This window comes from Manacus candei, unplaced genomic scaffold (genome assembly GCF_025592945.1).
Source record: "Manacus candei isolate 608988 ecotype Guabito, Panama unplaced genomic scaffold, ASM2559294v1 h1tg000063l, whole genome shotgun sequence".
Taxonomy (NCBI): Eukaryota; Metazoa; Chordata; class Aves; order Passeriformes; family Pipridae; genus Manacus; species Manacus candei.
In genome coordinates, this window is record NW_026138111.1 from 3,127,288 (window position 1) to 3,153,686 (window position 26,399).

The following is a 26,399-nucleotide window of genomic DNA, read 5'->3' on the forward strand; positions in this document are numbered from 1 at the left end:
CTCCCAGTGACCCCCGACACCGCCCGCGTCCTGCCCGCGGGCCGCCGCCTTTGAAGTGCAGCCCCCGCCCGAGGGGACGGGACGTGCCGGGGGAGGGGGGGAGGAGAGTCCGCCCGACCGGGGCTGGCGAAGGGGCACTGGGGCCGCAGGGGGAGGGCGGACGGAGGCGCCGCCCGGGCCGGCCCGGAGCCGGGTCTCTCTGTTTGCCCGTAAATAAAGCGCCGGGCCGTGGCCGGTCGTATAAGTGCGGCTGCGGCGGGGCCGGCTCGCCCTGCCCCAGGCCGGGGAGCGGGCGCGGGCAGAGCCGTCGGAGCCGCGGTTCAGGACGCGGACAGCGCTGCGGGGCTGAGGGCGGCGGGGCCAGCAGGGGGGGCCGGCGCGGGCGCCTCTCGCCGCCCGGCGGCTCAGGCGGGGCCATGGCCGCGGGCGGGCGGGCGGCCGAGCAGCCGGCAGAGCTCAGCCACTACGTGGTGGCGCGGCCCATCTACAGCGAGCCGGGCTTCCAGGAGGAGAACGAGCGGCGGCCGCCGCTGCCGCCCACGCTCCGCGAGCGGGCGCAGGCGGCCTGCAGGTGGGTCCGGGCGCGGGGCGGCGGGAGGGGAGCCGGGGGTGCCAGGGGACGCGCGGTCCCGGCGCCCACGAACTCCACCCGCCGAGGGATGGAGTGGCCCGAACAACGCCAGGCTCGTCGGTAGACCCGTCCCTGCTCCTCAGCATATCGAAGCTGCCGGCAGGGTGCTTCCTTCAGGGAGCGCACTTTTGGCACCAGTACGTGCCCCGTCCCTGTCTGGAAGACACGACAGTGTCAGTCTCTGTCAAGAGATGACTGATGTGCATCAGCTCAGCTCTCTGTCAGCTTGGGAGTCTCGGGGTTCTTGGGGCTCTCCAATTGCAGCCCCGTGGGGTGTGTTCATTACTTGTTATTCTCGCAGATGTTCTAGGAAAAGGGCCTTTCAAATTGCCAAGTCCTTTCTGCCCATCCTGGAGTGGCTGCCCAACTACCGGGCGAAAGAGTGGCTGATCAGCGACATCATCTCGGGAGTCAGCACCGGCCTCGTCGCCACCCTTCAAGGTAAAGCCAGGCACGCCGGCGCCCCGCTCTCTAGGACCTTCCTATGAGGGAGCTGGCTCAACACAGGGACGTTATGCAGATGGAATTACAAATCTGGGGCTTGTTATTTAATACTAGATATTAGGTATTATTTTGCAATAAATAATTAACTTATTCCTTTTCCTCTGTGTGGCTAGAAGATTTAAATTTCCTTTCAGATGCTATCAAGATGTATTTAACTTTTCTTCCAAGCGTTTTACTCAAAGAGTATCCATTCTGATATTTAAAATTTTAATTACACTGCGATGAATCAGATAGGTTGTGTGGTCTTATTTCTCTTTCTTGGTTATCTAAGTTTATAGTTCTCCTGCAACAGCCTACAAAAATCTGGTTATTGCCCTAAAATAATGCAACTTTGATACCTACTCCTCTTTAAAATTCACCTCGTAAGGTTGTTCAGATATCTACAGAAGACAACCCTTAAGGATGTGGTGGCGTATTTGCATTTAAAAAAAATTTTAACTTGATGGATTTTCATGGAACATGGCTTGCAATATTTTTTCCTTACTGCCTTATTGCATTTATTAGTAAAGCATTCAGTAGATGAACATATAAGGAAGTGGCAGAAATAAGCAGAAATTAATTAAAATAAGCTACTTAAGGAAGACTCAAAGGGCTGAACCATCCAGTCTGAGGCAGCATCCGTCAAAAACAAGACTAGCTGTAACTCTGACACATCCACTGCATTAATTTCTTTCGTCGCAATACAGTTCTTACACTATTTTCACAATTTTTGAGGACTGAGGCAGGCAAAGCTAGCTATGTCAACCCCACGCTTCACCTCAATGAAAATTCAGTGTTGGCAGAAGGGGGCAAAGATTTACATCAGGAACAAAGCAGTTTACGCATTCCCAATTAGCCACAAGTACTCCCTCTTGTCTGTTCCCTTGGAGCATGCTAGGAAAGCACAGACTGGCAGAAAAAAAGCATTACAAACTTCTGCTTTAGACAGAGGGTGACCTGAGGAATAAAACAAGTGATTCTTTCCCAAAGAAATTCCCAAAGAGAGTATCAGAGCTGGAAGATCTTTGCTGAAGGTAGTGGCACACTTACAGGATTCCCCTGCCTTTTTAAAATGAACTGAGCTAGATGGACTTTTCATATGACTTATAACAGTTATTATGCTCTGATTGTAATCTCCTCATTTATTTTTTTCAGTGGCTTGATTTTCTGCCAAATAGAATCCATTTGTAAAACCAATTTCTGAAATATACTGTTTGGTATCCCACCTATGTATTAAACAAACAAACAAACAAACAAACAAACAAAAGAAAAAAGGGAAAAAAACTCAAATTAGTGCAAATCTAAACCTAGCTATAATTTTGAAAAACATAATAGTTCTGACATTTTAAAACATGCATTATAGGGAAAATCGGCCAAAATATTTGCCAAAAAAGAGGCTTCTGGGATCTTGACGTCCCTGAAGTCCTTGACTCCCAACAGCTATGTGTGTTGCTTGCAGCCCTCCCACCAGTCACAGTAGTATGACCAGGACTTCAGTTGTTTGAACTATGACAGGTTTTTGCAGCATCTTTGAAGGAGAATACTATACTCTGCAGTGGGAGCTAACTAGTGGGATATGACACTGAAGGCAACTTTTTTTTATTATTATTTGCTGGATTTGACAGCTTGCACAAAGGAAGAAGAACCAAAACTCTCAAATTTGTGTGACTTACTTTTGGTAGTTCGGTTTATAAGCTGATGCTGGAAAAAGAAGTAGCCTAATTTTCGCAAGGGCTGAACACACTGAAGCATATTTGTAGTGCAATAATTCAGAGCCTGTGCTTGAAATTTCTGTCTATAACTAGAGCACTTCATATATCCCCCCCTTATCTCTCAAGAGGCAGACCTTTCACTCTTGCAACAATGTTCCCCGCTTAAACTTCCCATCTGAGCCTGTATATTGTACTACCTGTGTGAATATAGGAACAACTTTCAATATTTACTCATCCAACTACCAGTGTGGGATGTACGGTCATTTAGTCACTGGTACTCACCTATGTGCCTGTAACTGATTTACAGACAAAACACATTCTAAATTGCATCTGGACAAAAGCAGTAAATCTTTCTGAAAGTCTATTCTAGAAAAGACAGGAGTTTGCTGAGAGATTTTAAATCTGATATTTTGATGATCTATCATTTCAGGTTTGGCATATGCTTTGCTGGTTGCAGTCCCTGTTGGATATGGTCTCTATTCTGCTTTTTTTCCCATCCTGACATACTTTTTCCTGGGAACATCAAGGCACATCTCAGTTGGTAACTGCGTGTGTTCAAGTTACAGTGAATTATCTATTACAAAATGTTAATCCTTACTGTGGACATTCATATTTCATACAATATAACTACTTTCTGAACCAAATTGGCTATCTGAACATTAATATTGGTGGATCTAAGGAAATTAAGGCTTATTTCCTCTCTATACAGGCAATTGTGCATAATAGCTAACTTCAGTTGTGCCCCTGCTTTTTGCTTGAATTTGTGCTGAAGTTTAAATCTTGTCTTTGGCTACACTCTATGCAAGAAATGACAAGATCGAGGCCTCAGTAGGCAGTATGAATGACAGACATATTGTCTATCAACTAAAGCTCAAGATGGCTAAAACAGAGCTCTTTTAGTCTTCTCTACATGCCTTACTTGCTGCATCCTTTTCGATTACTGTGGACAGTATCTTCTTCTTGCCTGTCGCAGAGACCCAGAACCTGTGTGTGCACTCCAGCCTCGCTCTAGGTCCTCACATCAAGGCTATGGGTAAACCTTGTTGATTCTTTCTGAATACTTTTAAATATGAAATTTGTTTCCTCTCAGTTCTCACATTTAAAATTCTTGTTACAGCTTGATCGCTTAAGTTCCTTTCTCTTCATTCCAACAAAATCTAGTCTTTCATCGTTTGTTTCTACTAAGAATAGGTTGTTTCCACCCCCCAGAGCTTTGGCATGGTATTACGCTTTTTCATCAGTTTTCTTTTCTGCTGCATCAAATGCCTCTGTATGTTTTCTAACTTTGTTAGCCTCTTTCCACCCCATCAGCTCACATTTGCTATCCAGATCTAAGTTGTTACGTCTATTTATGGTGGCATTCCTACTTTCTAGATTATCAAGCACTCCTTTTTTTATGCTATCCCCAATACTCTTGTTCATAAAGTGTTCTCTAAGGTATCTGTAAAATTAACTTATCCTTCTTTAAGACGTTTTGAGACGTTTTCCTTTCCTGCAAAATTTTAAGAAATAACTGCAACAAATATGATTACTTTTAGATTGTGTGTTGCTGACACAATGATCACTCCCTCTATATCTTGCCCAATGTATAGTTTCAGTCATCTTTAGCCAATGTAATAGCACACGGCTGCCAAAAGATGTGGTCCTGCCACCACCATCATGTTGGGATCCCTGACCATGTAGCTATGTGGCACGCTGGATCAGCTGAAAACTAACCATGACAAAACCAACTGAACAAACCAACCAAACAAAAAACCCTGAAAAAAAACCCCAAAAACCCAAGCAAACAAACAAAACCCAAAACTCAAGTAAATGTTGCTTTCACCTGGATTGATGATCTGCTTTGTCTCGTTGTGGTGCTGATACAAGGGAGATGGTTGGAACATGTTGAACACGTTGCCCCTTTTGACCTTGGTACAGCCCTAAATTGGCTCAAGCAAAGCACGAAACTGCACCTGTACTTGTATGAGCAATGCAACTTATTTAAGAAAAGAATTGTATCTTTGTGTCATGTATGCAGTGCTGCAGCTCTGGGCCCCCTCATACTACTAATGTAGCCCAATTAAAATATTACATGGTTTTTTTGATTTAGAGTTTCTTGCCTAGTCTGATAAAAGCTTCTTTTCAATGTATATTAAACTTCAGTGTGTTTTGTTTGTCATTACAGGTCCATTCCCTGTAGTCAGTTTGATGGTGGGATCTGTTGTATTGAGCATGGCCCCTGATGAGCATTTTCTCATAGAAAGCGTTAATGCTACAGGGACTAATGCTACTGGGACACTGATAGACACTGAATCCAGAGATGCACAGAGAGTGCTGATTGCTAGTACTCTCACGTTCCTGGTTGGAATTTTACAGGTAAAACAGTTGACTTGAAGACACAAGGTTGACAGTGCTTTAATTTTAATGGGAAAACCTATGGCAGGAAAATACCTACCAGGCCAGTCAGACATTTTCCTGTAGTAAAACACAAAAATGGAGTAAAGTTATCTCAAACTCTGAAGAGCTTTTGGGGGATTATTATTCTTACCCTGGGCATAGTCTGTGACAGCCTGACTGGGAGCACAGAGACCAGAATAGCCCTGTGATTGCAGACCAGAAGAACTAAGTGCTAATGGTGCATTTCCCAGAGCTTCCTTTCACACCTTTCTTCAGGTCTCTTTAGTTCCTTGGATGGATTACACTAAGCTACACTAGGCTGAAATGGGGGAATATAGTCCTAAGACTCTGTATCAACAAAGAGAAAAGACAAAGCATAAGAAATCCCCAAATAAAAATGTACCTTTTTGTTGTTCAGCAAGCTGTTATTCTTCATGATTTTTCCAGGTAATATTTGGAGTCCTCCAGATTGGTTTCATTGTGAGGTACCTTGCAGATCCACTGGTTGGGGGATTCACAACTGCAGCTGCTTTTCAAGTGCTTGTGTCACAATTGAAAATAGTCCTGAATGTTTCAACTAAAAATTATAATGGTGTCCTTTCCATAATATATGTAAGTATGCCCTTCTAATCTGTTTTGGGTTTATGACATATTTTTTATATTATTGCTTATCTTCTGCTTCCATTTCCAACAGGAATGCTTCATATATATATATGGTAAGTACAGGGCATTCATTGAGTTCTCACTCTTATGAAGATCTGCAGCTGTTCATTTATAGCTGTGGGGCTCTAAGTAGCTGCTTTCAGGGTTCCCCAGACAGAAAGCCTTATTGCCACCTTTTTCGGGCAGAGCAGTTTTTCACATAAAGTTTAAATGTAATTATCCAGCAAAACAGTTCTTCACTTCTGGAGACTACTTTTTGTCCCACCCCTTGCTTTCTGGCTTATTGTGGAGGATATTTCATCATTTCTTAACACTGTCAGATCATCTTCCAAAGCTGGCCAGTCCCAAGCAGGTCATTCTGGTAGAGGGCATTGTTCTCCATTCCACTGTGTAGCCATGCTTGTGAATACCTAAAGAAGGATGTGGACTCCCACTCTTAGGCCAGGTACCTACTGGTTAGCAAATGTGAGGCTAAATGTTGCTATCACAGCCCCATTTGTTGATCTTACAGAAAATGATCAAAGGGAGAAATGTCTTGCCTGCAATACAGAAATGCTGAATTCCTAGAGGTGTTACGTTACAGAATAGTATCCTTTCCCAGGAAAATTACTGAATTTGTCAATGACTTCAGCATGAAACTAATCAGGTTCACAGTATTTTAGATCTTCCATAGTGCTTCATATTAGAATAGCAGGTTCTAAAAGAGGCTGTTCTAGGGGAAAAAAGTGTATTTAGAGATTTTACATGCCAGTTCTGGCAACCAGACTAACAAAAATACATCAGACACCTAGATCAGCAGTAATAGTATGAATATAACTACAAGCAGCAAGGTAAAATTTAGAAAAAAAATCAAGTGGATTATTTGGGGGGGAAAAAGTATTGTATTATGGGCCTTTTCAGAATTAATGAAAACGCGTTCCCTCAGAAAAAGGAAAATTAGGTGCAACAAATAATACACCCTAAAGCAGACCTGGCGGGTGATGGATTTGTTAATCCAGCAGGTTTTCCATCTCTTGTTTATGTTTATTGAATGGGTGGTACCTTTAGTAGAACATATTTTTTAAAAGAAATTACATGGTTCTTCCAGCTCCTGCAAACCTGAGTGGAATGCTGACTTTTTAGGTTAAAGTTCAAAGCTTCTGTGTTCTTATAAGTGAGCCAAGTCAGTGTGTTTGCAGGTGCATGTAGAGCAGAGAAATTGTGATTTCTGGCCTGCTCAACCAGTGACTGGCTGTGTCGGCTTCAGCAAATTTTGGACTTGCTTCAAAAGTAGTGTTTAACAAACTGCAGCACTAAACATCCAACATTAGCAGAATCCACGGCCCAAAGTTACGAAGTTACTGTTTCTCTGGGAAGTGGGGTAGCGCTAGAGGTGGTCAGTAAGAATGGGATCTGTGGTAAACAGTACAACGGGCAAGAAGTGGCTTCAGTCAACCAAAGGAGGGCATCTGATCCAGTGTTTCAGGAAGGCAGCTTCTTTAGCTTATAAAACATAGCTGATTAAACACTTAGATGTTTTATTTCAAAACCAGAGCCTTTTCAGAAGGGTGCTGCTGCTGCAAACCTCCCCTTGTCTTTAAACCAACAGCTCAGTACTGAGGTAGCTAACCTGGATGCAAGAAGTCTGTTTCTAACCCCTTTTCTATTAGATCATTCTGTTACAGCTGCTTCACTGTGCATGGAATAATTACATTTTCTTGAAGACAGCAGGCACATGAGAACTACCCTGATGCTTAGAAGGAGGACAGAGGAGTATTTGTGGTTTTTCTGTAATCATCCCTTCTTGTTTTCTCTGTACACTTACTTGCAAGAGACAATAGGACCCAACGAGGGCATAGCAAGGATAGAGAAGGCAGCTGCCTATTGCAGCCCAGTTGTGAGAATGCTCCAGTATGGGACTGAACTCTTCTGGGAGGGTTAACGTACTGTAAAGTGAGGTTTAGTGACATTTTTTGAAGTGTAGGATTCTTCACAGCCTGGTAGGGCCTGTGTGTTCATACTCATTCTCTGTATGTCAGCAATGGAAATAGGAAACATGAAATCCTCAAACCACATGTACTGTGGCATATAGTGAACCAGAGTTTTGCCCATGGATCTGGTAGCTCTCTTTTGACTAGAAAAATGAGGATCTCCGTGCTATTAATCAAAGTGAAGAAGCTGTAGATCTTCCCCTCCTTGCTCCAATACAGGTAGAGGTAAACTACAGGTAGGGAGTTAACTCTTCTTACTTAGTATTAATTGCCTAAAAATCAGGAAGCAGAAGCCCCCTATGTGGACAATTCTTGCAGTTATGCTTTTTCTGTTAAATTCCCCATTAAATTAATTTACTGATTTTGTAGCACCTTGACAATACATTACCCTCAGACTTCTCCAAGCCTGAACAAAGAAGTCACTTGGCCTTCTCCAAAACCTCATGGACCTGGATCATCTCATGAGTATTTTCACATTCTTCAAGTGGACACGGGCATGTTTTACATTGTAATTTTTATTTTTCAGACTCTTATTGAAACATTTGAAAAAATTGGTACCACAAACATTGCAGATCTTATTGCTGGACTCCTCACCATTTTTGTCTGCATGGTAGTTAAAGAACTAAATGATCGGTTCAAACACAAGATACCAATACCTATACCAATAGAAGTTATTGTGGTAAGCAAAGGGGCATTATCTGAAAACAGATAAAATAGATGGGTCTAGCTACAGGAAGACAAGAAACCTTTTTAAGTTTTAAAACTCTTGTTTTATTTTATTGCAGACAATAGTAGCCACTGGCATTTCATATGCTGCCGACTTGGAAAAAAAATACAATGCAGGCATTGTTAAGAGCATTCCAAGAGGGTGAGTGTCTTTGTTTTCTGGGAAATAGGTATTATTTTAATTGGCTAAAAATGACAGTGCTAAGAGAAAAGACATGAAAGAAACATTGAGAGCTGTAACCTGAGTTTAGAACTGAGATCTGGAGATTTCCTGAGTTTTACTTCTGCCTCTGTCAATTATGCCACCTAAATATAGTGCATAGCTTTCCTTCTTCCATAAAACGAGCTCAGGAATGTCTGTCTGATTCATTAGGTTCATCTGATAATTAATTGCTTCATGCTCATGAAGTGACTATGTGACTATAGAAAATGTCAAAAAAAATAAGGAATTGTAATAAAGAAATTCTGCATAGATTTAGTTTCTGTAGACCTAACTTATCCCACTGTGGTTCATATTCATGCCACTGCTGTTATCCCAATCAATCTTGTCACTTCCACAGTCATAGGAGCAAGGATGCTGAGTATTATACTGGTAGAGACTTCTACTTGAAAGATTCAGAGCACTTCACAGTAGTAACCTTCACATTCCATTTGGTATTCAGGGCTTGATTAATTAAAGTCTGTGGAAACACAGCAGGGATAAAATGTTTTTGAGATCTTCTGAAGAAATATGTTAACAATAGTATGAAGTGTCATTAACATATTTATGTAATTCATCTATTATACTATTCAATACATTCTTTATTCAGTGCTTCAAAAAATGTAGTTTTTCACTTTGCTATCATAAGGCCAAATCTCAGTCATGCTGAGAACAATGGGAGCTTTGTTTCTGACTAATAGCACCAGGATTTGGGCTATGGTGAGCTAGATAAGCATGTTCTGTATGTCAATGGCCTGTTTCCACCTTTTTATTAACTTGAAACATTACACTTCATATTATAAGCAACCTGTATGCCTCCACCTCAAACTCCTTGACAATTCTAGTAAGAACAGAATTTAATAAAAATTGGTAACACTAATATATTTTCTAAATGCTAGATTTTTGCCTCCCGAACCTCCAAAAGTCAGCCTGTTTTCCCAGATGATAGCAGCCTCCTTTTCCATTGCTATTGTTGCTTATGCTATTGCCGTATCTGTGGGAAAAGTGTATGCAACCAAGTATGACTATGCTATTGATGGAAACCAGGTATGTATGACAAAAAACATTTATAAACATAGTGAATGTAAGTTCTGTTTCATGTTGACTCATGTATCCAAATGAAAGAAACACCATTCACACGTGTTTTCCAGATGAGTGCTGAAGTCTGACAGGAGAAATTCTTTCAACTATTGAAAAAAAAAATTAGCTGGAATGGCCACACAGAGATGAGCCAGATGTGCTCTATCTAATTCCTTCCTTCTGTGTTGCTTTAGTGACTTCAGTAGCTCTGAAAGGGTAAGCACAGAGGAATTTTCTGCTGATGTCAAGTTGGCATGGCCAGCTTTAGCAACCTACTTTTCATTTCCTCTTTTAAGGCGTATTTTGAGATGTGTTGCTGGGGCAGGGAAAGGCAATGTCAAGCTAAGAAGTTGCTCTGGACAGCCTTATTTAGTCTTAGTCTACATGCAGGGTTTGTATCAGTTGAACTTTTCAGTTAATAAATTATTGTACTTCTCAGCATGACACCAGTTACATCACTATAAATATAGTTGTAACCTAATAGATCAGTCCTGCAGCTTCACAAAACTTAACGCCTACCAGCATGTGAACGTCCTTGAGTAACTGTCTGCAATAAATGGCTGAACTGCTTTAAGCATTGGTTTCTAAGGACACATAGCTAGAATGTGACATGAGCTGTGCAGTCACCAGCTCTTACAGGATTCCTGCACTTATTCAGTGTTTTCACTGGGGGTTTTGTGGCTTGCCCATGGGTGTGGAAGAAAAATGTCAGAAAGCTTCCTTGTCCTGCATCTATGGTAATTTTTAATTTTATCCTTTGAGCATATTAGAAGATGCACTCACTGCATAAATAGATAAGCTGAGTACTTTGTCTAATGAGTCCTTTATTTTAGTACTAATGGATTACATAAAGTTCGATTTTGGAAACACTGTTTTGCAGTACATAAGAAAACAATGCTTCTGGTCGTCAGTTTACAATCCACAAAGTTCATATCTGGTAACACTTTGTCTTAAAGTTGCCCAAAAATAAATCTGAAACAATAATACATGATCCTGGAAGTGCTGTTTATGCTGTTCTGTTGTTGAATATGTTCTGCCAGCACTGGTGTGCTTTAACAATACTGTTAAATATTGTAGTAGAAGAATAAGTCTATAAAAGCAAATTGCCTTCCTTTCAATACTATGAATTTTACATATAACAAAGGTTAAATGAAGCCTCGAATGATGGGCAAATAGTTTACTTGATCGGGAGAAATTAAAATAACATCATAAAAGCAAGCAGTAAAATAATTTTGAAGGATGAGTCAATATTATTATCTGCCAGTGTTTATATTGTCTTCACAGATTCATAGATTAATAAGACCTAAGAACACTAGGAACTATACTTCCAACATTTTCTCACAGATCCCAACTGTTACACAGGAATAGGCATGAATCATATAGGTCTGTTCTGTTAAAGAACATGACTTCAAAATCCTACTCTTTTAGATGAAGCTTAATGAAAAACTTGCAGGAAATTTAATTTTGGAGAAAAGAAGGGATTCAATTCTTAAATTATATTTTTAGAAGTTTGCAGTGAGGAAAAAGCTCCTGTGCCTGTGTCATCTTGGTGAAAACAATGTTTCTGTCAATTATATGGGGTTGGTTGCAGGCAGGTCCCAAATTCCTTATTTCCCAGCAGAGGAATGGCCCAGATCCCAGGACATAAAGCTCCCATGGTCCTTGGCATTTGTGCACAACAATGGGCATCAATAGGCACCAGCATCTATGACTCTGGGGCAAATATATGAGAATTCTGCTTGGGACTCAGTGTGAGTTCATTGAGATGTTTAGAGTGAAAAACTTCTGGCTCAACAAACTAGAAGTTTTCAGTGAAATTGTGTTTTATTGCAAAGTTCCTTATTAATTCTACTAATAATACAATGCTTTGTATTAGTTAAAGGCTTGTCTAAACTCAGTCTGTTGGTACTGATCAAAATAATTTGTTTAGCTGATGATACCTAGGAGTTAAATTTATACTACTACGATTTCTTGATGCAATTAGACAAGTGTAATTCTTAGAAATGTTAGGAAAATTGATGGAAATAAGCTTTAAACACCTTTATACTCAGATAAATATGTCCAGGTCAGAGGGAGTATACCAACTTCTTTGTATTGATTTTCAAACAGAGGTAGCTGCACTGGCACAAAAGGAATTTGTGTTAACATTTAACAGCTATTACTAGTTCATACTCTTCTCAATATTATTACTTTATCAACTACTGCAGAAGCTATTGTCATTCTCCATTGCAGAACTATCTTCAGACATCTGTATTTACAGCATCATCCAATTATCTTTCAGGAATTTATTGCCTTTGGGATCAGCAACATTTTTTCAGGTGCCTTTTCTTGTTTTGTTGCAACTACTGCTCTTTCACGGACCGCAGTCCAAGAAAGTACCGGTGGAAAGACTCAGGTAATGACCTCTTCTTACTAGTACTGTGCACAGGTAAATTTAATTTTGGATAGTGCACAGATTTCACAGAGGGGTGAAAATAGTCCTAAAATGACTGTGTTGCTGGCAAATGGAAAGGCACAGGTATCTTAGCTCGCAGCTCATGCTCTGGTAGTGAATCATTTTTGTAGCTCTGCCAGAAGAGGGCCATCAAGTTTTACATGAGTTACCTTAGAGGTCAGAAATCCTTCAACTCTAGTTTCCCCAGAATTTCATTCCCAATTAAAGGACTGAGTTTGTCACAGTAGGAATTCAGAATGAGGGAGGAAATCTCTCTCAGCTGGCTATGCTATATTGAAGCTCCCATGTGCTGGCCTGTGCAGCGCTGCCATTTGCCATTCACCATCAGCCCATGTGCCATCTTTCTCATGTTGAGTAAACTATTTTGTTTAACAATACTACAGTTTTGCATTTTTTAACATTGGAGAACTACAGGTTATCCAGCAACTCCTTTTCCAGCTGACACGCAGATTGCTCCATTCATCTATCTGTGTAACGTAACCTCTCCGAGAGCTACTACCTTGCATGTAGTTGTTTAGACTACCTGCTTGATTGAATTCCTTCTGTGTTAGCTGAAGTGTGTATAATGATTGCCCACATATGCCTAAACACAATGACATTTTGGAGGGTCTCCTTGTTCCTAAATAAATGAATGTGCAACTACTTGTACCTTTGTCTTTGTAATCCTAGAAAGATACAGTAGAGTCTTAATAAATTCATTTCCTGTAAACACTATTCTTTGCAGGTTGCTGGTATAATCTCAGCTGGGATTGTTTTGATTTCTATTGTTGCCCTGGGGAAATTGCTGGAGCCCTTACAAAAGGTACTGTACTCTTCCTCTGCAGCACAGCCACATCAGATGCAAATGCTCAACCATGATGGACAAGATTAATATCCCTCTATAAACTATGGTGACTGGTTACAGACAAAGCTGTGGTTTATAGTGTGTAATGTTGAGCACTATCTTAATATGCACCTTTGATTCTGAATACTGCTTTTTCATCATATTTCTTCACAGTCTGTGTTGGCAGCTGTAGTCATAGCTAACTTGAAAGGGATGTTCATGCAAGTGTTTGATGTTCCGCGTCTGTGGAGACAGAATAAAGTGGATGCTGTAAGTGGCCTAATTTTTTCTTTTCTCCAAGAGGATTTTTCTGGTTCTGGTTTGCTTGGTTTGGTTTTGTGGGGGTTTTGGGTTTTTTTTTTAGCTTTTTAATGCCATCAAGTTTCCTCTAACTACCACATAAACAGGATTTTGTAGAGTTAACATCAGAAAACTTTTATGTGCATCCTTGAAATGCAAGTGCCATGAAGTCAGTTAAAAATTCCCCATTTTAGAGTTTTACATAGTATTCTGCTATCTTCTTTATTCTCTATACCCCAAGTAAGAGTGCCAATCAGGGTATTCATGTGCAGTGATGACACAGCAATCTTGTGTTGATATGGCTTGAAAAGCAGAACAAAGATGACCAGTTGCCACCTTTACCATTCTGTTTTTATTTTTTTATCACAGTTTAAGTGAGTCAAAAAAGCTGACCTTTCCTTAATTCATGTACATATATTGTTACCACATTAGCATCCTGTTTGCTTGCATAATCTCAGGTAGCCCTCAGAAAATATGTTTTTTTCTTGTAGCAAGACTAATCCAAGCTAGAATGTGGATTCATTTGGCATGCTAAGGGATGTATGAACAGACTTTTCTTCTGAACCACTATAACCATATCTCAGGGTACTTGCTCACATCTCCCACTGTGTTTTCCATGGAATAGACCTTCACTGTGGCTGTTAGGGCAGGAAAAGATTGCATGGAAGACATTTTCTCCATGCAGTCCTTACTGTGGTTAGATCTTAAGTTAGTGTCATTGGGCAGTACCTGCCTTGGACAGATCTGAGGTATTTTAGTCAATCATTTACTGGTTTATAGGCAAAAGATCCCACTGACTTCAGTGAGAAGTGTGAGCACTCAGCTTTTTGAAAGACTGAGTCTACTGCGTGTTCTGCCTGGGCAGTGACGTAGGAAGGAACTCAGGAGTGCACTTCAACTGTTCTGCCTGAATATTCAGTGGAGGCTTTAGAGAGTGCCATCAACCTGTTAATATGAAACACCTCTCTTTGCAACAGTTCTGATTCTTAGATATCACTGAGTAGTCCCCTCCCTATATGTCTGCAGGTGGGGCATCTTACAGTATTTTACATCCTGGTAAAATAAATTCTTCCCAATTTCTAAAGAAAGATTAACAAATATTGCCACCATTAGAAAGAAGTAAATGCAATGGTTAACTGCATCTCCTTTAATTTCACCAAAGTAACTGGATCCTTGAAAAATGTTGTTATGTTAAAGAAACCCCTTATTTCCTAAAAAGCTAACCATGCCTAATAAGATAGTGATGGATAGAAGCATCTTGAAGGAAGACTTCTGTATGAAGTCAGCTAATTGCCAGTTGTACTGCAATCATCTCCAAAATTAAATTCTTCTGCTACTCATGATGTCTGGTCTAGTGATTCTTTAGTGTGACCAGGAGTCATATGTTATAATTAAGAGACTTCACATTTGTTATTTCCTTTCCAGATGATCTGGGTTTTTACTTGTATAGCATCCATCGTTCTGGGACTTGATTTGGGATTACTTGCTGGCCTTTTGTTTGGATTGCTGACAGTTGTACTGAGAGTTCAGTTGTAAGTAACACAAGATCAGAAGTAATTCTTAGTGTTATATTATGAAAAAGGAATACAATATGCTGAAAAGCAAGATGATTTGTGGCAGAAAATCAGCTTGGGTTTACAAAAATGTTGAAATTAAAAACATCTATTTTTTTAGAAAAAACCACTCCTTGTGTGCTATTATTTAATTAAACTGATAAAAGAGAAGCTGCATTATTTTATCAGTATTTATTTCATATCATGTTGGCCACTCTGGTGGTACTTAGCCATATGTTATCTATATAGCCACATAGCTGAGTTCTGGAAAGGGATAGGAACATTCCAGATAAAATATAAACAGATGTATGGCTTCTGTAATTAACTGGTCACTATAGTAACTCTTAGCAGGTAATAGTATTACAGTATGTTGCAGATGCCAATAACTTTTTCACTTAGTGCTTATGCAAGGTCGTATGCCTGTAAAGGAAGAACAAGAAAAAGCATGAGAGTAAAAAAAAGTTTTGTGCTTATGGCTCATTTGTTGCTGCTTAAAGAATATATAGTAGTAGAATGGTGAGAAAAGGTAGATTTGAAGTACCTTATTTGATCATCTTGTTACTTTTCACTGATCTTTTATCTGAAAATATGACATAACTCCTTACCTTCAGCCGGAAGTCCACAGAATATGGTTACTAGCATTACCAAAGGATAGTTGCACTGTCAGCAAATGCATAAAAGTAAAGCCTTGCAGAAGTTGTTACACAGTAGTAGATTATAAAAAATGGAATTTGAAGAGCCTCAAAAAAACATTCCCAAATTCAATTCAGATGTATGTAATCAAAATATAAAAGGGAGATGAAGCTTTACAAGCTTCAAATGAATTTACTTCAGCTGTTAAATTTATACTGGAGACTGCAAAATAATTTGGTTTTAATATTGACTGAAATAAAAATTAAAAAGGTTGGACAAAAAGATTTACATAACCTGAAAAGAATGTAAATGTATTGTTTCAGTTGATATGAATTGAAAAAAATGATCAATTTTTTTCAGAGTAAAAAAATTGTTTGGGTTGTTTTTTCTTTTTTTAATCCAAACTAAATTAATCTGCTTTTGAAATATTTTTCTGGTTCTGGAAACAAACTGAACAAGTTATCAACTCAGCTCTAAATCAAAATGGTGCAGGAAGTAGGGGGAGACTAAAGTACCTTGTCTTTAAAAGGCCCATTCACTACAGTAACACAAAATAGATCCAACACTTTTGCAATGAGTCTGTTAGTTTGGCATTAGAAAGCAAACTGTGAGAGTCTAAGACAGTCTGTATGCAGAATCCCTTCAATTCTGTGAGTGCCCGTGTATGATGTTTATCTTCACTATCTTTTCTTTTTGTTTCTGTTAGTCCTTCATGGGGAGGCTTTGGAAACATTCCTGGCACAGACATCTACAAGAAGGTCAAGGACTACAAAAATGTAAGTCATTGCTGAGTTGTTTCCCTTCAGTCCATAAATCAGTGTAAGAAAAAGTTGTGCTTTGCATACTGTGGACTTGAATTTGGAACTGGAGTCCTTGAAGATAACAAGTTTAAGCATTAAATTCATCTTGATCCAGATGGTTGGTCCATATCAATGCTGGGGCAGGAAGCTTCTGAAAACTGAATCCGCTAAATTATCCGCAAATATATGCAATTTTGGTGAATTAGATATGTAGTTGAACTGTTGAAACAGTTAAACTGCTTCTTATTAGTCAAAATATAGTTGTTGCTGCTAAACCTTATATTCTTTGTCAACAGGTTATAGAACCAGAAGGTGTGAAGATTCTCAAGTTTGCAAGTCCAATTTTTTATGCTAACATTGATGGACTGAAAAGCAGCCTCAAATCCACGGTAAGTGATATGTGATGGGTTTGGAAGCCTCTTAACTAACCCTGAGATTTCCTCAGAATTATATCTATGTTAAGTTAAATAATTTTGGTTCTTTTTCTGTAGGTGGGATTTGATGCAGTCAAGGTATATAATAAGAGACTCAAAGCACTGAGGAAAATACAAAAGCTAATCAAGAAGGGAAAATTAAAAGCTACTAAGGTAAACCTTTTTTTTTTCTTTTGATTCTTTCTCAAAGGATTACTGTTGCAGCTTATTACTTTAGCCTTAATTATTAATTTCTCTGTACTAATCTTTAAAATAAAGATGAAAAGTGTGACTTATTATTATAGTAGGAAGTCTATGACCTGCAGGAGACTTGGCAGAGCAGTGTGCCTGCTGCCAAAGACCCCACAGATTCAGGCAGCTGTGACAGTCATAGTGTTAGCAGGAATGGAAGCAAGAGATACCCTGATCTTACCTCTACCCCTCACCACCTCAGATTGTCTCTGTGCAGTGAAAGTGCTGGCTCTTGAATGTGTCCATGTGAGCTGTATCAGTTGGCTGGTAGACTTAGCCTTCTACATCCTCTTTAGAGAAAGTGGCATATGTTTCTCTGAGTATGGATTGTGCATTTCAATAATTAAATGCTTACAGAAGTGGACAGCTGTGGGCAATACAGTAAATCTCCAGAACTGGAATTTAGAAATCTGTTTTCTGTTCTCAGTGAAGGATGCAGTATTTCCTGTATATATTTCAATTTGTGATGCCGTTAAATGCTCAGTTTATGTGATATTTCAGCTTTTGACCTGGTAATTTTACCACAGAATTGTATATAGTAAATCTAATTCAAAGCTGAAAATACTGGTCTTAAATATCTCCTAGAAATGAAGCTATTGAGGGAGGGAATCACTCTGAGGTACTTATTTTTCCAGATAATGGCCTGTTTGCAGGAAGATGCTCTTTCAATAAAGAAATAAAAGGAAAGGAAGTAATTATGTGCTCTACCTTGTTTTTCTTTAAATTATTGTACGTCATGCAACAGGAGACAGACAGGTTCTTTTAGGGATCCTTGCAGAATGGTGATGACACCAAATTATAGTTACAATTATAGCTTTATTTTTCTTAACAGAATTTTGTGACTAGTATAGCACAGAACTTAAGATTGGAATGGCACAGGATTTCTACAAACAGAATTAATGTAGTACAATTTATAAGTAGCGTAATATAGAATTTATAATACAACTTAACTTACAGTCTCTAATCACCTAGACCCTAACTTAGGGTTTCTCTGCAGATCAGGTCAGATGGTCTGATGCATCAATGTAACAATCATAATCTAGACTGTAAAATTACATACAAGAAGATGAGTCACCAATACTCAGAGAAAACAGAAAACAGTGGAGGCGTCCCTGACCACTGGGGGGGTGTCACAGGTCTCACTCTCCAGCAGCAGTTTTGGTCCTAATTTCCCACTTAGGACTTGTCATAAACAGTGCTCTGTGCACTGTTACACTTCTCTGTTCTGTGATGGGGTCATCAAGAACAACCAGGTGTCTGGGACCTTCAAGGCTGGTAAGGAAGGGAGTAATGAGTCTGGTGCCCAGGAATCTTAAGGCCAGTAGGGAGGGGAAGAAGAAATCTGTTTGAGTTGTCTGCTTCATTCACAGGACTTCAAGGCCTGAGAGTAAGGGAAAAGGGAACAAATACATGACCTGCTCAGCCATAGAGAATGGCTTCCTGACTTATAAAATGGCATTAGTTATGCTAACCACATTACCAAGATTGGGAGCAGGGGGTACTGGTCACAAGTATCTGTCCTGTTCGTTCTTGAAACAGAAGGTATCAGAGGGAAGTATTTTTGTAACTCCAAAACTTTCTCCATGATTAAATTCTATATTCCATGTATATTATCTGCACATTAGAATGGCATCATCAGTGAACCTGGTATTAATAATGAAGCTTTTGAGACTGATGAGGATCCTGAAGACAACCAAGATCTTCAAGTTCCCACCAAAGAAGTAGAGATCCAGGTGGACTGGAATTCAGAACTGCCAGTCAAAGTAAACATCCCCAAGGTGCCCATTCACAGTCTCATTCTTGATTTTGGAGCAGTAACCTTCTTGGATATTGTAGCTGTGAGATCAATAAAAACGGTAAGGGCATTTTTTTCTGATGTTTCATGAAAATGAAACTAGTCAGTATTATGTAAATCAAGGGCTGTTAGCTGAAGCTAATTTCTGAGTTTTTAAAAGTCTGCTGTTGAAAAATACCTTCAAAATTTATACAGCAAAAGGTAAAATGTTGGGGTGTGTGTATTTTAGGTGGCAAAAAAATGCATTAAAAAACAATATGAAGGTTGCATAGTCAAGTAGTCAAAAATTTTAACTGCAAAATGTGGTCCCCTTACATGCATATGTTATGAAATATTTTGGTTATATATTTTCTTTTCACATGCCTCCTACTTTAATCTGGGCACAGGATGATGCTCACTTAATACAGAGGTAGTAAAAATTTCATCTTACCATCCCTGTTCAGTATTTATCCACTGATTTATTTATTCATTAATAAATTATGAGGGAGGGAAGAATGATTAATTTCTTTGTATTTTCTGTGGCTAGTATCAAGGGCTTCATCAACATTCATTATACTCATCTTCAAACATCACACTACATAATAAGGAGATAATATTCCTGGTTTAGGGAGAGGGAAATGAGGTGCAGAGATTAAGGTCAAGTATTTCCCTTATTTTTTGGCACCGAGTTACAAGTCTGTAGGACCAGATTGTTCAGACTTTAGTATTTTAGGATATTTTGTATGTTCAGATTGCTGCTTTCACTAACTTAATTTTGCAGTTGGGACTGCTTAGCCTATATATAAATCAGATTTTTACCAGGACTCTAGTTTATCAATTAACAGAAAGGAATGGAATTGGTAATCACCTCTGAAAACACTATTCTAAGAGACTTACCTGACACCAGGGAGACAGGGGTAGATTCCAGTCTCCCACCTTTTAACTCAGTGAAATACAGGAGTGGTGTGTGCTTTGCTTTAGCCTTCTGCATAGTTTCAATTAATTTCTGGCTCCTGAGACAAAAGAGATATGGGGTGCTTGGATATGACTCTTTCCCTATGTAGCTTCTTCATCCAAGAACAGTTCCATCTGGTGCATGGCATGAGGGAAGAATCTGTGTAAAAAAACCTTCATGTGCCAGCGAATGATGGTATTGTTTCACACATACATGGGGGGAAAAAAGCTTGCTCAGGCCCACATGCTCTTGTTTCGAGAGATGATTATTCATATTATGAGAATAGAATGAGGACCTTCATTGGCAGCAACATTTATGTGTGTAACATGAATAGTTCCACTTACATAGTCAAAGATAGGCCACTTCAGCAACCAGGCACTTAACAACTGGATCTTTAAGTATAGCAAAGTACAGCAGTACCATATTTACAATGAAGAAACAGAACATACAATTCAGAATGAAGACACTCAGAAAAAAATGAAGTGTGTGTGCCTACACATTACTTATATAGACACATACACATATATGTATTTCTCCTTACAGACTTTATTTATTTATGTACTTGTTGTAATTTTTTTTTTTTTAGATAATCAAAGAGTTTGAGAGAATTGATGTGAGAGTATACTTTGCTTCATATCAAGGTAAATATCCAAATATTCCTACTATCACTCATGCAAAGAATAAAGTGAAGATGAGAAGGAATCACTAGATGTGTCTGTGGGAGCACTTGTGCTAATAAATATGTGAATTATCATGCTGATAAACATTTTGGACTCTTGTGGGACACAAAGAATGGTGGGGTTTAAAGGAAATATGGAAAGTAAAAGTCAGGCCAAAGCTATGATTGATGGATTCATTTGGCTGTATGTTTGATATCTGATTGTTGCAACCATTTTGATATTTATTTTTGAAATTACTTCAGATTGTATAAACCTATTACAACTTTCTTTTATTCAGACAACCTTATATCTCAGCTGGAACGGAGTGCCTTCTTTGATGACACTGTCAGAAAAGACATGTTCTTTTTGACTGTCCATGATGCTGTGCTCTACATAAGGAATCAAATGACATACAGTGACAACAAAGATCCCATATTTGAGAAGGTAAGGATATCTTGTAGTACACTTCCCTTCCTTCTATCATCTAGCACTCATTCCTGCAATTTCCATTACAGCATGGCACATTTGAAAACTAGACATAGAACTGTAGAACAAAAAAAGAAGTGAGTGTGTAGTAAATTGGGCAGTTTCTGTAGTACATGAATATCTTTCTAGATCAAAGGAAAGGTCTGTCTACTCCAGGAGCTTGTTTATGAAAAGAACATGAGAAGCAGGACATATGGAGAACATTTCATCCTAAGACACACTTTCTAGTTTCTGACAACTGGCAGCTTAAGAACTTTCTCAGCTGGAGGGTTGCATTTGTAACATTATATTTAATTGTCACAGATGGAGTTTTCTTCAGTGCGTCTATCATACTCCTTTTGGAACCTCTTCACACATTTTAGCTTGACACTGTCCTGTGGAGATGGGTTCTCTCCTTTTTAATGTGTTATATGACAAATATTTCTTGTTTGGTTTAAGCCTGCTGGTCTTCTGGATTGTTAGCTGCAATGAATTCCCTTTCCCAATACTATTCATATTTCATAGACCTCTGATCAAAGCTACAATCTGATTCTACTTGTGTGGATGTCTACAGAAGCTATTCCAAGCTTGTGTTCATTCCTACTGCCCTTTTCTGTGCATTTCCTGGTTGCATTCTGTAGTTTTTTACATAACCAGAAAACTCTGTAGCACGTAAAGATGTGGGCCCATGTTAGCAAAATGGTCTTATAATGTCCTCCTCTTTTTTCACCACAATTCTTTCCCTTGCAATCACTATTACAGTATTATGAATAAATAGCAATCACAGTTAATATTACTGATAAATAACTAGGACAGGACTTTATTTTTTATAATTTTTGCATACTACTATTTTATAGTAGAGATCAACATTTTGTGAATGCAGTGTATACAGTCTACACAGCAGTTTAGAGATAGATCCTGTTTTTATTATTTTTACAAAGCTATAACTAGACATGTGAGCAGAGACAAGACCAAAAGCTGTGCAATTTTTAAGTTCCTCTCAGCTGAACTAAATCAACATCTTCATCAAGGAATAGCAAACAACAGTTCTTGTAAGTTGTGGAAGTTATCTTAAGGTACTTCAGAGTAAAAAATCAATTTCAGTGACATGGACAACATGTAACTCATCATGTTTCTCAATTTCTTTCCAAGATTGCACTCATGCAGGAGTCTAAAGAACCCATAGAGTTCACAGAAACAAGCCGGCCTGGTGATGAACTTGATGTTCAGGAAGAGGTACGTATTTTAGAACTGAATGTGTCTGTCCCTCTGTCTGTAGCTTTGAGTCATGCTGTGGGAGTATGGCCCTTAACTGTTATCTTCTCCATAAATATCCTCTCTGGATACCTGGATGTCAGTGCTGAGTGGAGGAAGTGAAGTTTTTCTTGAGATGGTAGTAGATTATATCTGCATAAGCATCTCATCTCTGCCACTTTAGGGCTACTTTTGCCTTACACAGGCTTATAAATAGATCTAAACACACATAAGGTGCCTAAAAGAAGACTTGGTAAGGCTTGAGACACCAGAGTCCAAAAATATGCTCAACATCCCCCTTTCATTCCTCCTTTAAACACAGCAGACACCTTCTTGCACAATCTGCTTTTTTTTCAGAAGTTATTTTCTCTGTACTTTCACTGAGTTTTTAGTTAACACGTACACAAACGTGTTATTTTCCCAGGTGGTGTATACTCAGAACTAACCACAGCCTGTTTCTCTCCACCTTTTAAAAACCATTTCTCTAGGCTATGCGCAGACTTGCTTCATGAAGATGGACTGCTGGTACTGTCCTGCCTGTGAACTCACAGCAATATTTACGCACCAGTACTATATAGACATTTTCTGCAATGAAACCAATCTTTGCACTGGAAGAAAACCCTGATTGTTTTTCTGAATGATACAGATCTCTATAAGTCTCCAAATTTTAGCTAACATTGTCCTGGAAATATTCTGGACAGCAAGCACTTTCCCATATGATACATTTTAATAAAAAAGAAAATCAGAAGATTATTACAAAAGATTTACTGAGTTTTGGGACTAGTCAAGCAGAAGATGCACTACACTTTTATCATTGTGTACAGGATGAAACACTCCTTCGTGGTCTGCCCAGGAGAGTTGAAGAGACCAAAATCTTTGGATGGCAAGCCTTTTGTTCAGTATTTGTACAATGCCTAGAGAAAGGGCAGGAGTTCTAGCTGGCCAAGGCTTGGAATTATAGAACATTAGTATGAGAATATGTGCTGTGTCACGATCATTTTTTCCAAGCAATTCCTTAAATTGCTGCAGGTTCTTAGATCACTGAAACAGGTGATAGGTGAAACAGTCACATGAAGAGAAAACAGCACTGAACTACTAAAAAATTTTAAATAGGATAAGTTTCAAAAGACGCTTGGATATGGGCTCATTAGTTATGTATTAATCCCATTGTGGCAAATCATGCACTACTACTTATGATCATTCCTAAAATGAAGTACAACACGATTATTTTGGCTAGGTTACATAACCTCATCAAGAGGCAGATCGTGACATAAATTAAGGAGAACCTTGGTGCCCATGTGCTTAATGGAATCTGTAGAACAAGCTGCTACTGAGTGCAAGCAAGAATGTCAGAATGTGACCTAATATAGAGGTTTATGGGTTTTTTAAATTGAATATAGGAGTATTTTTTTGTTTAATGAATAGTTATATTTTTTATATAGCAGATTTTTTCTTTTAATATTTTACATCAAACTGCTGCTGTTCTTTTACATTTGAAAGTCCATAACGCACAAGTGCAATCATTTACAAAAGATAAAGGATTTGACCTGCAAAACTTTAATTCTTACTTTTGGACTATACAAAGTAGATATGCAGGAAATCAATGTTCCTAATTTTCATGAAGAAGAAATGTATTTTGATGTAAAACAGACTGCTACCTTAAATTTTTTTAGCACTACGTTAATTTTTTTAAAGAGAAGAAAACCCTTCATGGTGAGGAAACCGATAAAAACAACAGTGTAAGAAATGCCCTGCTATAAAATGTCTAAGTTTAACAGTGTGGGCTAATTAGCTTCAGTATCTTCACATATTTAAGTCTCTTTATTTGATTACATCAGAGAAATTTTCGTACATCACACTGCACAAATATTTCTGCTGCAGGTTAATGTTAGTGGAAGATCTCAGGTGTAAAGCTAAGCACTAAATAAATTATTCTGTCCTAAGGACCTGAAAGAACTCCATCAAAATCAGTGGGGAAAAAATCCTATAAACTTATGTCAGTAGGGCAGTATCTTACATAGTAGGTACCAGCACCAGACTGACATCTTTATTCTCTTAATTAAGGCAAAAAATTCAGCCTTCACAACAGTCAGTGAAGTTTCTCATTTCACATGCAATACAGGCTTGAACTTAGGTGATGTCCAAGCCAGCAAAACGCAGGATTGTATTCATAATGGACATAGGCCATTGTATGTCAGATGGGCATCTCCACCATCTAAGAATGAGGCAAATCAGACCAATCAGCACCTCTTCAGATGGTACTAATAATTTCTATTTACACTAATGCTTTTGCCCAGGCTGTGATTTGATAATTCATGCTTTTAATGCTACCTGTCCTCCTCCTCTCCCATTTGCCAGCTAGGTGGCACTTCTGCCCGCCTTACTGACCTGAAGTTCCTTTTAGACCATGGCCCCAGCTTCTCTAAACTTGACTACAGGGAGCTGTTGCCAGTGCACAAGGCCAGTAACAGAAGGACAAGGCCAGTGACATGTTTCTTAGAAGCTGTATTGCCTTTCTAAAACACATTACATTTTATGTAAAAAGCAAAATTTTCTACCTGGGACTGGTAAATGAGCTTTCAGTTAATTGTCATGCAGGACACATACTATGGAAAAGATGGTAAAAAAAATTGTAGCAGTGTTTTGGTTTTTTTTATCAAGGGAACATATGCACTGTGAAGTTTAAGTATAGATTCTTACTTGACAGACATGTGGGCTTACATTATTTTTTGAACTTTCTCTATTTCCTGACCGTACAGGTATTTAAAAAGCAATTAAATATTCAACAGTCTTCCAGTTCCTTTCCAAATACAACATTTCAGCTGTGATTGTGATAAAGTATGATGAAATGCACTTGTCTTTGGCCTGCATAGTTCTTCCAGGCATGGCTGTATCTGTTCTTAATTTAACTGGCACAAAATATTCAGCTTTTTCTGAAAAACAGCATTTCACACAAAGCCTACAGTGGCATAGAAGGGTAAGAGGGTAATATGCCAAATGCATTCAAATCCCTCTTTCAGTGGGTCAGGGAGTATGTGCTTAATTTTCTATGTAACCATCAAAATGGAGGATACCAAAATAATGGATTTTGCAACAAAGCTGAAATTCTCTACAGTTTTGTACTAATTCAAACATCCATAATACAACTAGGTGTGCTTATCTTTTTCCAGTTGGATGAAGAAGTGGTATTTTTGTATGCATTTTGAGTATTACTGTTCTGTCTTTGCATGTCAGGTATTAAATCTGGAGATGTATTTTTAAGTTTCTTTACCCTTTTAAAAAGCTGCATTTGAAAAAGTAATTGTATCCATTAACTAGAAAATAAAGTTGTGCACACTGTAAACACGCTCCTTGCATCTGCATGTTTGGGGGTTTCTTGTTTGGTTTTGGGTTAAGTCTTCTTATTAATTCTTATTATGAGGAGATAAAGGATATAATTAAAGGATCAGTGTCACACCTCACTTAGGTCTGAGTTTTGAGGAACAAAGACAAAAGGGAAAACCTGTTCTGTTTGCCTCGTGGGAGTAAGACAAGAAATGTTAAGACTTAAATGGCAGCTTTTAAATGTTAAGGCTGTAAAGATAATGAGCGACATTGTCTGCAGGGACACAAGATCCCAGTCCAGGAGGTTTCTAGTGAGACAATCACCAAATAGAAGTGCGTGGAGTTATCCCTGCTTTAGGGTTGTGGAAGGACTGCTTGAGGTAATTTTCTACTCATAACCTACGATTCAGTTCTATTTATATTTCTTTCTTCAGTGCTACGGAGGCACTCTACAAATATAGACAGAATCCCACCGAGTTACATAGGAATTACAAAACGCCAAGTTTATGGAAATCACGTTAAGCCCTCTCCTGAGCTACTGAGCTCCATTGCTGTGAAGCTTTTGAGTACTCTGGAAGTTCACCGTTCCATCATTTCTACAGCCCGATTGTCAGGAATCTGCCGTTCCCATGTTAAAACTCAAGGCTGACCATGCGGTGTCAGACCTCTCCAGTGTGCGCCACAAACTGGGGCAGGGGGGGCCGCCGTGGATCCTGCACTGAGAGACCCCTCTCATAATTTCACCCTTCTCCACGAACCCACAGGGTCGCGCCTCCTATTCCCAACTACTCGCGGCGCTGAACCCTCGGGGATCGCGGTCCCGGCAGGCGGGAGCGGGTCTCGGTGTGAGGCGGCCGCGGCGGGCCGCCGTGCCCGTCCCAGCCCGTCCTGTCCCC

General features: G+C 39.2%; 1 protein-coding gene across 1 annotated transcript; it reads left to right on the forward strand.

Annotated features, from left to right (window-relative positions):
- Positions 1-327: 327 nt before the first annotated feature.
- SLC26A4 (solute carrier family 26 member 4) lies at positions 328-26,287 on the forward strand. Its single transcript, XM_051805125.1, has 20 exons — positions 328-571; positions 933-1,072; positions 3,257-3,367; positions 4,994-5,184; positions 5,653-5,817; positions 8,365-8,517; positions 8,624-8,706; positions 9,663-9,810; positions 12,125-12,238; positions 13,023-13,100; positions 13,296-13,391; positions 14,847-14,953; positions 16,314-16,383; positions 16,704-16,796; positions 16,899-16,994; positions 18,698-18,928; positions 20,388-20,442; positions 20,759-20,904; positions 22,078-22,161; positions 22,668-26,287. Exons 1-20 carry the CDS (start codon positions 417-419, stop codon positions 22,689-22,691), a joined length of 2,340 nt encoding a protein of 779 aa, XP_051661085.1. The 5' UTR covers positions 328-416; the 3' UTR covers positions 22,692-26,287.
- Positions 26,288-26,399: the final 112 nt, after the last annotated feature.